Raw genomic sequence first — 14,694 nt, forward strand, 5'->3', positions numbered from 1 at the left:
GCTTCCAAAGTTGGCTTTACCCTGTCCACTTCCTGAATTGGACCTGCTCAGGGTCTACCGATGGTGCTATTTACAGAACTGGAATGCAACAAAATTGTTGCAAAGATTCTAGGAGCCAGATTCCTTCTTCATCCATTGCAAAACAGTGAGTCAGGAACAGTCTAGAATTGACTCAGACGGAAAGTAATTACTATTATTACTAAATGTGCTGGGTGATTAATATTCAGGTGGAGATGCTCCTGGAACCACAATTCTCAGTTCCTAGCTGGCTAGGGACAGAAGTCAAGTCTCCAACTGCTTGAGGGATGCCTGGAGGGGCCAGCATGCAGTCTTGGTAGCCCAAGCAAACTGTGTTGCCAACACCATTGCCAAAAGGGACTTTGGTGCCTGGAGAAAGCTTGGCTGCTGGCTTCATTCTTGCTGATAAGCTATGAAGCACCGGTCTTCCATCCACTCTAATGTTTTGAGTTTTGTTTTATTTTTTTAAACTTTGTTTTAAACCGCATGTTTTATAAAATAAAATTAAAAAATGGTCTATCTTCTCATTAGAGAATTGCTTGTGTGTGGTTCTCTGACTTTATCCCATTTCTTCCTTATTTCCACTTCACACAACAATGGAAAAACTAAAGTTGTGTTCAGATCCTTACCTGGAAATGAAGGTAAAGGTGGGGTGGGGTGGGGTGATAACACCTGTAATCCCAGTTTTTGGGAGGCTCTGACAGGAGGATCGCAAGTTCCAAACCATCCTCTGCAAATCAGCAAGACCCTGTTTCTAAATAAAAAGTAAAGTATGCTTGTAATCCCAGCATTTGGGAGGTTGAGACCGGAGGATCGCGGTTCACAGAAGGCCTTGGCTACTTAGTGAGGCCCTTTGCAACTCAGTGAGACCCTGTTTCAAAATAAAGAATAAAAAATAGGGCTGGGGTGTAGTTCAGAGGTAGAATGCCCCTGGGTTCCATCCCTAGTAACACACACACACACACACACACACACACACACAGCAAAGGTAAAGTTCTGTAGTCCAAAATTATGGATATAAATGTTTCCTGGACAAGGTCTTTTTTGTTCGTTTTGTGGCACTGGGGATTCAACCAGAGGTATTCTACCTCAGAGCTTGACCTTCAGCCCTATTTTATTTTTATTTTGAAATAAGGTCTTGCTGCACACAAATGGGTCTTACTACTTGCGGAGGCTGTCCTCGAACCCGCGACCCTCCTTGTCTCAGCCGCCCAAGCCTCCTGTGATTACCACGCCAGGCCAATGTTGTCTTTATTGTAGCTGTCTAGTCCCTCCGGTGGTTTGAAGACTTACACGGTTTGCTTACCAGTTAGGCGCACACGCTGATAAGCCCCGGTTTCTTTTGAGAACCGTAGGTCGGGACAGAAGACGTGGCCGCGCCGCGGGGCTGCCTGGGAGATGTAGTTTCCCGTCCTCCCGGGCCTCTCGCGCCTCCGCCGCGCAGCTCTCGGGGTCCGGGCGGCCGGGCCGACGCGCGCAGCGGGACCCCGCCCCGCCCCGAGCTCGCGCGAGAGTTGGCGGGCGGCGCGGGCGGGCGGCCGCTGCAGGCGCCGCGGTGCACAGCTCCTCCCCGCGGCGGGCCGGGGCGGGCGCCCAGGCCCGAGAGAGTCGGCGGCCTCCAGCGCCGCCCTCGGCGCGGCCGGGAGCAGGGGCGGGACGGCGGAAGGCCGTGGTGGGTCCCGGACTGGGCCGTCTGCTCGGGCAGCCGCCTGCAGGCCGGAGGTGAGGACCAGGTACCTCGGTGCTGGGCCCGCGCCGGCCCTGCTTACTGAGTCTCCCCCGCTCTCCCGGCCGGACTCCGGGCTCCCTGCCGGCGCCCCCACCTGCCCGAGCCTGCGGTCCTCTTAGAATTATCGGCCTCCATTCGGTAGCCGCCACAGCCCTGTGAACCCCGGGCGGCCAGTGCGAAAACACCCAGGGCCTCCGCTCCCGGGAGTCCCAAGTCCAGAGCTCGCTCCCGTCCACCGCCCGGGAATGGGGCCCTCCAGCGCTTGCACAGAGGAGCCCTTTTGTGTGCCGGCCATTTCCTGGAAAGTAGAGACACCGGGGCCTTTAAAGAGCGGGGAGGGGGGCCGGGAGGGGGATGGAGTCCGCTGCTCACTCCTGTATTTTATTTCCACATAAACCTAGGTGGAGCGACCCCGTTACGTTAAAGATGAGAGGCTGGGGTTGGCAGGCACTGCTTCTGGGGGCCCTGCTGGGAACTGCTTGGGCCCGAAGGAGCCAGGATCTACACTGTGGAGGTAAACGCAGAGGAGTGGGAGGAAGCAGAGCCTCGGGAGGCACAGAGACCCAAGGCAGGAGAGATGAACTCGAATCCCCGGATTGATCGCATTCTCCTCCCTCGACCCCTGCCATTCTCTCTCCTTACACCAGCTTGCAGGGCTCTGGTGGATGAACTAGAGTGGGAAATTGCCCAAGTGGATCCCAAGAAGACCATTCAGATGGGATCTTTCCGGATCAATCCAGATGGCAGCCAGTCAGTGGTGGAGGTAACTGTTACTGTTCTCCCAAATAAAGTAGCTTGCTCTGGCTAGGAATGAGAACTCAAGGAAGGACCTGGGTTTAAGTGAAGAAAAACAAACCTGAGAAGTATCTAAAAGATTGGGCTCTGTCTCATTTGGAAGAGGCTGGAGAGTTAAGCCCTATGTACTTGCTTCCTGGCTCCAAATCTTAATGCTTTTGTATCTGCCCTAGAACTTATTAGCAGACAAGGAATCTGAACAGGACCCTTCTCCACCTCTAACCCATATGATTTCCCCTTTACTATAGCACTGTGATATTCATACATTCATTTTAAAAAGAATAAACGGTCTTATCCATGTAATTAGGAAATTATTTTAGTTGACTCATAACATATTTTATACATATATATTTACACACACACACACACACACACACATAGCTATACCTAGTGAGCAAAATATACAGACACAAGGTTATGATACCTGTGAAGTGCTTTCAGAACTGTTATCCTCAGCGCCTACATTACTTCTCTCATGCTGTCTTACTGAGGGTAGGAATTCATCTCATTTTAATACCAATAAATATATTACCTACATCCGCAAGAATTTGGGAATTGAAAGGTAAAGAACAAAGCCCAATACGGTATTGCACACCTATAATACAAGTATTTGGGAGGCTGAGACAGGAGGATCACAGGTTTGTGGCCAGCCTCAACAACTTAGTGAGAACTTGTTTCAAAATAAAAAAAATAAAGCTGGATGTGGTGGTGCATGTCTGTAATCCCAGTACTTGGGAGGCAGCAATAGGAGGGTCACAGTTTTGAGACCAGCCTCAGCAACTTAGTGAAAACCTGTTTCAAAATAAAAAATAAACCATGCGTGCTTGTAACCTCAGTACTTGGGAGGCTGAGACAAGGGAATCCCAGATTCCAGGAGAGCCTCAAGAAGTAGTGAGACTCTCAGCAACCTAGCAAGACTGTTTCAAAGTAAAAAACAAATAGGGCTGGGGCCCGGGCATAGTGGCGCATGCTTGTAATCCCAGCTTTCAGGAGGCTGCGATGGGAGGATTACAGTTCATGGACAGCCTTTGCTACTACTTAGGCCCTTCGTAACTCAGTGGACCCTGCTTCAAACATAAAAAGGACTAAAAAATAGGGCTGGGGGTGTAGCTCGGAGGTAGAATGCTTCTGTGTTCCATCCCCAGTACCCCCCCACACACACACACACAATAGGGCTGGGGGTGTAGCTCGGAGGTAGAATGCTCCTGGGTTCAGTCCGTAGTAGCAAAGAAATAAAAAGTAAAAAGGGATGGGGGTATAACTCAGAGGTAGAATGCGCCTCTGGGTTCAATCCCCAGTACCACACTCACAAAAAAAGGAAAAAGAAAAAGGCTTATTAGAGTTTGTCAAAGAGTTCATTTATCTGTTATTGGAGCTATACGTATTTGTCTTACCATTTAGGATTATATAATCAAGCAAAATAAGATATTTTGAAAGTATCTTGAAACAAATTATACTGTTTTTAGTTTTTTGGTACTAGGGATTGAACCCTGGGGAATTCTACCTCTGAGCCAGCTCTGTTTTATTTTTTAGTTTAACAGGGTCTCAATAGGTTGCTGAGTCTCATTATGAACCTGTGATCAACCTGTCTCAGCCTCCCAAGTATTGGACCTATAGGCATGTGCCACCATGCCTGGCATACTGTTTTTAATTAAAGATGTTTTAGAATTGGTTGGTTGAGCAAGATTTAGAAGGATATAAATTACTAATGTTCAAGGTAGAAGAGAGTGACCCAAGGCTGAGGACATTTCTAGGTACCGTATGCCCGCTCAGAGGCCCACCTCACCGAGCTGCTAGAGGAGGTATGTGACCGAATGAAGGAGTATGGGGAACAGATTGACCCTTCCACCCATCGCAAAAACTACGTACGTGTTGTGGGCCGGAATGGAGAATCCAGTGAACTTGACCTACAGGGCATCCGAATTGACTCAGATATCAGTGGCACCCTCAAGTTTGCGGTGAGCCATGGCCTTGGAAATTAGGGGGGTTGTTGGAGAACCCAAGTGGGAAGTTGGGTCAGTATCCTTGTCCCTCTCTGGAGGTGGGAGCAAGAGGCCTTTACTTGCTGCCCTGTGTCACTCGTTTCTCCCTCGTGTTGGCAGTGTGAGAGCATTGTGGAGGAATATGAGGATGAGCTTATTGAATTCTTTTCCCGAGAGGCTGACAATGTTAAAGACAAACTTTGCAGTAAGCGAACAGGTAAGCTACCCCCAGTCTATCTCCTGTTCTCACAGCCTTGTGGAACCTGGCACATTTCCATCTCCCCATCCCCCAAGCCTCTGCTATTACATCCAGAGTTGGCTTCCATTTCCCTTGGCTTAGGGACTGGGGTTGTTTCTCTCCATTCTCCATCAGCTCTCAAAATTGGTGGTTCCAGGAGGCTAAAGATGTGGCTCAGTGATAAAGTGCTTGCCTACCATACATAAAGCCCTGGGTTTTATCCCCAGCACCCCCCCCCCCAAATGGTGGTTCCCTGATCTGAGCTACAGGTGAGGGGGCAGGGAAGATGTTATTTATAAGCATGTGTTTTTGAATAGTGGTGGTTGGTATGTATGCCGGTTTGGTTTTGAGTATTTTCTTGAGTGTTGTGTACATCAGGATACCAGTGGCATTTTCTTTTAATTGTTATATGCTATTTGCAGATCTATGTGACCATCCTCTGCACATATCTCATGATGAGCTATGAACCACTGGAGCAGCCCAGACCCGCTTGATGACTCACCTTGGAAGGGGAAGATGGTGGCACTGCCTTTTATATTATGTTTTTATGGAAATGAACTGAAAAAATATGAAACCAAAAGTAAAACTGTGTTGTCTTTTCATGTCCAGAATTGGCCCTTACATTAGGCTTGTTGAGGGGATTGCAGACAGAAATAATGCAGAGGAAGGAAGAGTTTGGGTTGGTACGGCACAAAGTGAGGAGGGACTTTAACCTTTCATTCCTTTACCTTCTGAGATTCTGTTCCACTTATGCACTAAATAAGCTTTTATTCAGTGTGCATGCAATACAATGTGCTTAGAGCCTAATTAAGGAGAAAAGAGGAACTCTGTGAGTTATCGGGGAACATAAGTAACAGTATAGTAGTAGCTGGGTGTGGTGGTGCACGTTTGTATTACCAGCATTTGGGAGGCTGAGACAGGAGGATCTCGGTTCCTGGCCAGCCTCGGCTACTTAGTGAGGCCTTTGCCTCACTCAGACCCTATTTCAAAAAGTAGTTGTATAGGATTCTAGAAATTCCTTATATTCGTGCTAATAAAACATAAAGACAGCCAGGCGTGGTGGTGCACGCTTGTAATCCCAGCATTTGGGAGGCTGAGACCGGAGGATCGTGGTTTGCGGACAGCCTCGGCTACTTAGTGAGGCCCTTTGCAACTCAGTGAGACCCAGTTTCAAGAAAATAAAAATAAAAAATAGGGCAGGGAGTGTAGCTCGGTGGTCGAATGCCCCTGAGTTCCATCCCCAGACACCACCCCCCCAAAAAAAAAACAGCCGGGCGTGGTGGCGCATGCTTGTAATCCCCGCGCTTGGGAGACTGAGACAGGAGGATCACATGGGTTCGAAGTCAGCCTCAGCTGCTTAGCGAGGCTCTCAGCAATTTAGTGAGACCCTGTTTCCAAATAAAAAATATTAAAAAGGTCTAGGAGTATAGCCCGAAGGTAGAAAGCCTCTGGGTTCCACCCCCAGTACCACAAAAACAAAACGAAAACAAAAAAATACCCCATAAAGATAGGGTTAGCCAGGTGTGGTGGCACACACTTGTAATCCCAGTATTTGGGAGGCTGAGACAGGAGGATTGCACAGATTCAAAGCCAGCCTCAGCTATTTAGTGAGGCTCTCAGCAACTTAGTAAGACCCTGTTACCAAATAAAATATAAAATAGGTCTGGGAGTATATCCTGGAGGTAGAAAGCCCCCAGGGTTCCATATCTAATACCAAAAACAACAACAACAAAAAACAACATAGACAGGGTTAAGTCTAATGGAAATAATGGACATGCATTATTCTTCCCTCCCTGCCCTTCCAGATGGAGGGACCAGCAAGAGCAGTGACAGGAAGGGGAAAAGTGGATATCATCAATTCAGCTGAAAAGCAAGGGTTTATCGGATAGGGACAGCTCAGGTAAGGAGTGTTCGCTTTTGTTTGTTTCCATACTGGGGATTAAATCCAAGGGCATTCTAATTCCAGCCCATACTCACAGCCCTATTTTATTTTTTATTTTGAAAAAGGGTCTTACTAGTTTCCGGGCATGGTAGCACACACTTGTAATTCCAGCATTGGGAGGCTGAGACAGGAGGATTGTGGTTCCCAGAGAGCCTTAGTTACTTAGTGAGGCCCTGTTTCAAAAATAAAAGCCAGGCATGTGGCACAGGATTGTAATCCCAGCATTTAGGAGGCTGAGACCAGAGGTCGCGGTTCAGACCAGCCTCAGCTACTTAGTGAGGCCCTCTGCAACTCAGTGAGACCCGGTTTCAAAATAAAGAATAAAAAATATGTCAGGGGGTGTAGCTCAGAGGTCGAATGCCCCTATGTTCTATCCCCAGACCCGCAAGAAAATAAAATTAATAAATAAATAGAAATTTTAAAAAAGAATAAAATTAGGACTGGGAACCAGGTTTGGTGGCACAAATTTGTAATCCCAGCATTCAGGAGGGTGAGAACGGAAGATAGTGGTTTGTGGACAACCTCAGCTACTTAGTGAGGCCCTCTGCAACTCAGTGAGGCCCGGTTTCAAAATAAAAGAATAAAAAAAAAAAAAATAGAGCTGGGTGTGTAGCTCAGAGGTCAAATGCCCCTGGGTTCCAGCCCCAGACCCGCAAATAAATAAATAAATAGATAAATAAATAAATAAATGGTAGCTTCCTTTTTAAAAACTTCTTAAACAGGCCAGGGGGATTTAGCTCAGGGCTAGAAACCTTGCCTAATGTGCAGGAGAACCTGAGTTTGATCCCCAGCATCACAAAAGATGAAGACAAAGGAATTTCTTAGCTGGGCTTGGTGGCCCACACTTGTCATCCCAGTATCTGGGAGGCTGAGACAGAAAGATTGCAAGTTCGAGGACAGCCTCAGCAAGTAGTGAGACTCTCATCAACCTGGTGAGACCCTGTTTCTAAATAAGAAATAAAATTGGGCTGGGGATATAGCTTGAAGGTAGTGGTTCAATCCTCAGTACCATCAAAAAGAAAGGAATTTCTTAAACACCCGCATCCTAAGATATCTTAGTTTAGAATGGAACTTTTCTGTCCCAGGAATGTCTTAAGGAGAAAACAATTCAATAAATATTTCAAGATGGGTGTGTTGGCACACTCTTGTAATCCCAGCATTTGGGAGGCTGAGACAGGAGTATTGCATAGGTTCAAAGCCAGCCTCAGTTACTTAATGAGGTTCTTTGCAATTCAGTGAGACCCTGTTTCAAAATAATGAAAAATAGGACTGGGGGTGTAGCTCGGAGGTAGAATGCCCCAGGGTTCAATTCCCAGCAACACACACACACACACACACACACACACACACACACACACACACACACCTCATCAGAAATATAAAGAGTAAAGCCGGGCGTGGTGGTGCAGGCTTGTAATCCCAGCATTCGGGAGGCTGAGACCATAGGATTGCAGTTTGCGGACAGCCTCAACTACTTAGTGAGGCCCTTTGCAACTTAGTGAGACCCTGTCTCAAAATAAAGAATAAAAAAGCAGGGCAGAGGGTATAGCTTGGAGGTAAAATGCCTCTGGGTTCCAGACCCACACACACACAAAAAAAAAAGAAATATAAAGAGTATAAGTAAGCCAGGTTTGGTGGCACATGCCTGTAATCCCAGTGCTTGGGAGGCTGAGACAGGAGAATCATAGGTTTGAGGACAGCCTCAGCAAGTAGTGAGACTCTCATCAACCTAGCAAGATCCTGTTTTCTAATAAAACTAAAAAAATATAGAAGCAGAGGTGAATCTTAGAGCTAGAATTCCCCTTAGTTTGACCCCCCAGTACCAAAAGAGTAAAGGCATAAGTGAAAGTACTCTTGTATGAAACTTGAAACTTTTAATTTACAAAATAAATTATTCAACCAGGTGTGATGGCACATGCTTGTACTCCCAGTATTTGGGAGGCTGAAACAGGATCACAGGTTCACCCACCAGCCTCAGTTGCTTAGTGAGGCCCTCTGCAATTTAGTGAGACCCTGTGGTGGTGCACATTTGTAATCCCAGTACTTGGCTGCAGGTTTGAAGCCAGCCTCCACAGCTTAGTGAGGCCCTTTGCAACTTAGATCCTGTTTCCAAATAAGAAATAAAATCAGGCTGGGGGTTTAGCTCAGAGGTAGAATGCCTCTGGGTTCAATCCCCAGTGCCACGGGGGGGGGGGGGGATAGGGTAAATTGAGGTGTAAATTGGAGATAAATTGTTCCTAGGTTCAATCCCCAGTACCACTAAATGAATGAATGAATAAATAAATAAATAAAATCATTCACAAGTTTTTTTTGTTTTTGTGGTACTGGGGATGGGACCCAGTGGCATTTTACCTCCAGGCTACATGCTCAGCCCTATTTTTTAGTCTTTACTTTTGAAACAGGGTCTCACTGGTTGCAAAGGGCCTCACTAAGCTGAGGCTGTCCATGAACCCAGATCCTCCTGTCTCAACCTCCCAAATGCTGGGATTACAAACATGCACCACCATGCCCGGCTTATTCACAAGTTTTAATAAAATAAATTTAGCATTATTCAGGATCAACAAATTACTTATGACACACATCACTGGTTTGTAAAGGCACACCTCAAGAACTTTTCAGCCTCAGAATCTGCCATGGCTATACAGGGATGCATCCTACACAGGAAGGGATGGAAGTTATTTTCTTGCTTCTATGCTAACAGTGTTAGGAGGAGATACTTTGCAGTGTGTGTGTGTGTGTGTGTGTGTGTGTGTGTGTGTGTGTGTGTGACTACGGATTGAACACAGGAGCATTCTACCTCCAAGCTACACCCCTACCTCTATTTTATTTTGACACAGGATCTTGCTGTGTTGATGAAAGTTTTACTACGCACTGAGGCTATCCTTGAACCGGGATCCTCTTGTTTCGGTCTCCCAAATACTGAGTATACAGGCATGTGCCACCATGCCAGGTTCTACTTTGCACATCTTTTAATTCATACCACAAGGGATCCATGAGCTGGGCCTAGTGTTCCACACCTATAATTCCACTACTTGGGAGGCTGAGAAGGTTCAGTGCCAGTCTTGGCAATTTAGTGAGACCCTATTGCAGCATAAAAAATAATAAGGGCTGGGAGTATACCTCAGAGGTAGAATGTCCCTAGGTTCAAGCACTGGTACCAAAAAAGGATCCATTAATTAATCTGAACCTTTCTGAAAGCTCACTACAACAAATTGTTCTAGTTTCATATTTGCTAGAGTCCATAATTTTTAATCTTGTAAATCTAATTGCACTTTAAGCTTTAGATGCCTTCTAGAATTTAGTTTTATCAGTAAAATATTAGAATACAGGCTGGGCATAATGGCACAGGCCTGTAATCCTAGTACTTGGGAGGCTGAGACAGGAGGATCGTGGGTTTGAAGACAGCCTCAGCAAGTAGTGAGACTCTAATCAACCTAGCATGACCCTGTTTAAAAAAAAATTTAAAAAAATAGGTCTGCCGGGCGTGGTGATGCATGCTTGTAATCCCAGCATTCGGGAGGCTGAGACCGGAGGATTGTGGTTCATGGACAGCCTCGGCTATTTAGTGAGGCCCTCCACAACTTTTTTTTTTTTGCGGGTCTGGGGATGGAACCCAGGGGCATTTGACCTCCGGGCTACACCCCCTGCCCTATTTTTTATTCTTTTATTTTGAAACCGGGTCTCACTGAGTTGCAGAGGGCCTCACTAAGTAGCTGAGGCTGTCCGCGAACCGCGATCCTCCAGGTCTCAGCCTCCCAAATGCTGGGATTACAAGCGTGCGCCACCATGCCCGGCTCCCCTCCACAACTTAATGAGACACTGTTTCAAAAATAAAGAATAAAAAATAGGGCTGGGGGTGTAGCTCACAGGTAGAATGCCCCTGGGTTCTATCCCCAGTATCGCAATAAATAAATAAATAAATTTAAAATAATATATATTAAAAAAAATAGGCAGGGAGTGGTGGTGCACGCTTGTAATCTGGGAGGCGGAGACAGGAGAATCGCGCTGGTTCGAAGCCAGCTTCGCTGCTTTAAGAGACCCTGTTTCCAAATAAAAATATAAAAAAGTAGGTCTGGGAGTGTAGCCCGGAGGTAGAAAGGTTTCCAGGAACCCCAATACCACAAGAAAAAAAAAATAGGTCTGGGGATGTACTTCAGAGGTAGAATGTCCCGGGGTTCAATCCCCAGTACCACACATACACAAATGTTAGAACTTAAATAAGCATTTCCAAAGACATGATTAAATATCCTAGTGTAAGCCGGGCGTGGTGACGCATGCTTGTAACCCCAGAATTCAGGAGGCTGAGACCGGAGGATCATGGTTCGCGGCCAGCCTTAGCTACTTAGTGAGGCCCTCTGCAACTTAGTGAGACCCTGTTTCAAACTAAAGAATAAAAAATAGGGCAGGGGGTGTAGCTTGAAGGTCAAATGCCCTGGGGGGGGTAGTCCTAGTGTAACCAGGATTTTTTTTTTTTTTTTTGGTGGTACTGGGGTTCTTGGAAACCCTTCTACCTCCGGGATACACTCCCAGACCTATTTTTTATTCTTTATTTTGAAACGGTCTCACTGAGTTGCAAAGAGCCTCACTAAGTAGCTGAGACTGGCCTTGAACACCCGGCTTAACTAGGAAATTTATTATGTGAAAATGTAGTCCTTTAGCTGGATGCAGTTGTATATACTGGTAGTCCCAGCTACTGCTGAGGTAGAGAATCTTTTGAAACCATGTTTGGAGACCAGTCTGAGCAACACAGTGAAACTCTATCCCAAACAACAACAAAAATGTATTCCTTTAAAAACAGCCAACTGAGCCGAGCGTTGTGGCGCACACTTGTAATCCCCGCGCTTGGGAGGCTGAGACAGGAGGATCGCACAGGTTCGAAGCCAGCCTGAGCTACTTAGTGAGGCTCTCAGCAACTTAGTGAGACCCTGTTTCCAAATAAAGTATAAAATAGGTCTGGGAGTATAGCCCGGAGGTAGAAAGCCTCTGGATTCCACCCCCAGTACTACAAATAAGTAAAGAATATAAAGAATTAAAAAATGGGGCAGTGGGTGTAGCTTGGAGGTTGAATGCCCTTGGGTTCCATCCCCAGTCCCACAAAAAAAAAAAAAAAAAAAAAAAAAAAAAAAAAAAAAAAAAAAGAATAAAAGAATAAAAAACAAGGCTCAGAGGTAGAATGCCCTTGGCCAGGGTTCAATCCCCAATTCCATTACAAAAAAAAAAATAGTCTGGTGTGGTGGCGCATGCTTGTAATCCCAGTACTCCAGTACTTGGGAGACTGAGACAAGAGGATCCTCAGCTAGTAATGAGACTTTTTCTTTTTTGGTGCTTAGAGATTGAACCTAAAGGCATTCTACCTTCAAGTTACTTCCGCACCCCAGCCAAATTTTTTTTTTTTTTTTTTTTGGTGGTACTGGGGGTGGAACCCAGAGGCTTTCTACCCCGGGGCTATGCTCCCAGACCTATTTTATATTTTATTTGGAAAGGGTCTCACTAAATTGGTGAGAGCCTCCCTAAATAGCTGAGGCTGGCTTCGAACCTGTGTGATCCTATTGTCTCAGCCTCCCAAGCGCTGGGATTACAAGCCTGAGCCACCACACCCGACTCCCTAGCCGAATTTTATTTCTTATTTGGAATCAGGGTCTCATTAGGTTCCTGAGAGTCTCACTAAATTGCCCAAACTGGCTATGAACCTACCATCTTCCTGTCTCAGTCTCCTAAATACTGAGATTATAAGCATGCATCACTACACCCAGCTGGGGTGAGATTTATCAACCTAGTGAGACCCTGTTTAAAAATAAAATCGGAGCCGGGCGTGGTGGCGCACGCTTGTAATCCCGGCGCTTGGGAAGCAGAGACAGGAGGATCGCGCAGGTTCGAAGCCAGCTGCGCTGCTGATTTAGGAGACCCTGTTTCCAAATAAAAATGTAAAAATAGGTCTGGGAGTGTAGCCCGGAGGTAGAAGGGCTTCCAGAAACCCCAGTACCACCAAAAATAAAAAATAAAAAATAAAATAAAATAAAATCGGAGCTGGGTGTGGTGGCGCATGCTTGTAATCCCCGTGCTTGGGAGGCTGAGACAGGAGGATCACACGGGTTTGAAACTAGCCTCAGCTACTTAGTGAGGCTATCAGCAACTAAGTGAGACCCTGTTTCCAAATAAAATATTAAAAAAAAAAATAGGTCTGGGAGTATAGCCCGGAGGTAGAAAGCCTCTGGGTTCCACCCCCAGTGCCACCAAAAAAAATAATAATAATAAAAATAAAATCGGAGCCGGGCGTGGTGGCGCATGCTTGTAATCCCCGCGCTTGAGAGGCAGAGACAGGAGTAAAAGTCAGAAGACCAAGGTCTAGGCCTAATGCCTTTAGTAATGGGAAGCATGACCTTGAGCATTCACTCATCTCTGTGACTCAGCACCTGCGCGCACTGGCTTAGGAGACCCTGTTTCCAAATAAAAATATAAATATAGGTCTGGGAATGTAGCCCGGAGGTAGAAGGGCTTCCAGGAATCCCAGTACCACCAAATAAAAAAAATCAGAGGCCGGGTGTGGTGGTCCTCGCTTGTAATCCCAGCATTCGGGAGGCTGAGACCAGAGGATCTCGGTTCGAGGACAGCTACTTAGTGAGACTCTGCAACTCAGTGAGACCCTGTTTCAAAATAGAATAAAGCCGGGCGTGGTGGCGCATGTTTGTAATCCCTGCTCTTGGGAGGCAGAGACAGGAGGATCATGCAGGTTCAAAGCCAGCCATGCTAGCTTAATAGGGACCCTGTTTCCAAAAAAAAATAGGTCTAGGAGTGTAGCCCGGAGGTAGAAGGGCTTCCAGGAACCCCAGTACCACCAAAAAAAAAAAAAAAAAAAAGAATAAAAATAGGGCAGGGGGTATAGCTCGGAAGTCGAATGCCCCTGGGTTCCAACCCCAGACCTGCAAATAAATAAATAAATACATAAATACATAAATAAAAATAAAATCAGAGAGCCAGGCATGGTGGTGACACTGGTAATCCCAGCACTTGGGAGGCTGAAAAAGTAGGACCTGGGTTCGCACACAGCCTCAGCTACTTAGTGAGGCCCTTTGCAACTCAGTGAGACCCTGTTTCAAAATAAAAAAGTATAAAATAGGTCTTAGCCCAGAGGAAGAAAGGTTCCATCCCCAGTACCACCAAAAAGAAAGAAAGAACAAAGAAACCTTTAGGTGCCAGGCCAGAGCCCACTTGTAATCCCACTTGTAATCCCAGAGTTTGAGAGGCTGAGACAATAGGATCTCAGGTTTGAGGCTAGCCTTGGCAACTTAGCCCTCTGTAGCTTAGACCTGTTTCAAAATAAAATAGGGCAGCCAGATGTGGTGGTGCACTCTGTAATCCAAGTACTTGGGAGGCTGAGACAAGAAGATCAAGTTTGAAATCAGTCACAGCAACCTAGTGAGACCCTGTTTCCTGTTAAAAAGTAAAATCAGGAGTCGGGCGTGGTGGCGCACGCTTGTAATCCCAGCATTCGGGAGGCTGAGACCTGGAGGATCGCAGTTCGCGGACAGCCTCAGCTACTAAGTGAGGCCCTCTGCAACTCAGTGAGACCCGCTTTCAAAATAAAGAATAAAAAATAGGGCAGGGGGTGTAGCTCGGAGGTCAAATGCCCCTGGGTTCCATCCCTAGACCCACAAAAAAAAAAAAAAAGTAAAATCAAGGTGGGGGTGTAGCTCAAAGGTTGAATAACCCTGGAAGTGGAAGGGGAAAAAAAAAAGAAGGGCTGAGGGTGTAGCTCATAGGTTATATGCCCAGGTTCAATGCCTAGTGCCAACAAATAACTATTAGAGGATTTTTTTTTCTGTTAAAAATGATTTATCAGCCAGGCATGGTGGTGCACACTTGTAATCCTAGCATTCGGGAGGCTGGGACCAGAGGATTGTGGTTCACAGACAGCCTCAGCTACATAGTGAGGCTCTCTGCAACCCAGTGAGACCCGGTTTCAAAATAAAGAAAAAATAGGGCAGGGAGT

At 46.3% G+C, this 14,694-nt stretch overlaps 1 protein-coding gene across 1 annotated transcript; it reads left to right on the forward strand.

Moving 5' to 3' along the window:
* Window positions 1–1,732: 1,732 nt before the first annotated feature.
* Window positions 1,733–5,287, forward strand: CNPY2 (canopy FGF signaling regulator 2). Its single transcript, XM_080706278.1, has 6 exons — window positions 1,733–1,740; window positions 2,149–2,261; window positions 2,395–2,510; window positions 4,297–4,500; window positions 4,645–4,741; window positions 5,185–5,287. Exons 2-6 carry the CDS (start codon window positions 2,174–2,176, stop codon window positions 5,226–5,228), a joined length of 549 nt encoding a protein of 182 aa, XP_080562404.1. The 5' UTR covers window positions 1,733–1,740; window positions 2,149–2,173; the 3' UTR covers window positions 5,229–5,287.
* Window positions 5,288–14,694: the final 9,407 nt, after the last annotated feature.

This window comes from Muscardinus avellanarius, assembly GCF_963383645.1.
Source record: "Muscardinus avellanarius genome assembly, chromosome: 11".
Taxonomy (NCBI): domain Eukaryota; kingdom Metazoa; phylum Chordata; class Mammalia; order Rodentia; family Gliridae; genus Muscardinus; species Muscardinus avellanarius.

What these genes read in the sequence shown, in the direction of transcription:
- CNPY2 (XM_080706278.1), top strand. Translation starts at nt 2,174, where the DNA reads ATGAGAGGCTGGGGTTGGCAGGCACTGCTTCTGGGGGCCCTGCTGGGA. An exon ending in CCAGGATCTACACTGTGGAG is followed by an intron (nt 2,262 to 2,394) that starts GTAAACGCAGAG and finishes TCCTTACACCAG; the next exon opens with CTTGCAGGGCTCTGGTGGAT. An exon ending in GCAGCCAGTCAGTGGTGGAG is followed by an intron (nt 2,511 to 4,296) that starts GTAACTGTTACT and finishes GGACATTTCTAG; the next exon opens with GTACCGTATGCCCGCTCAGA.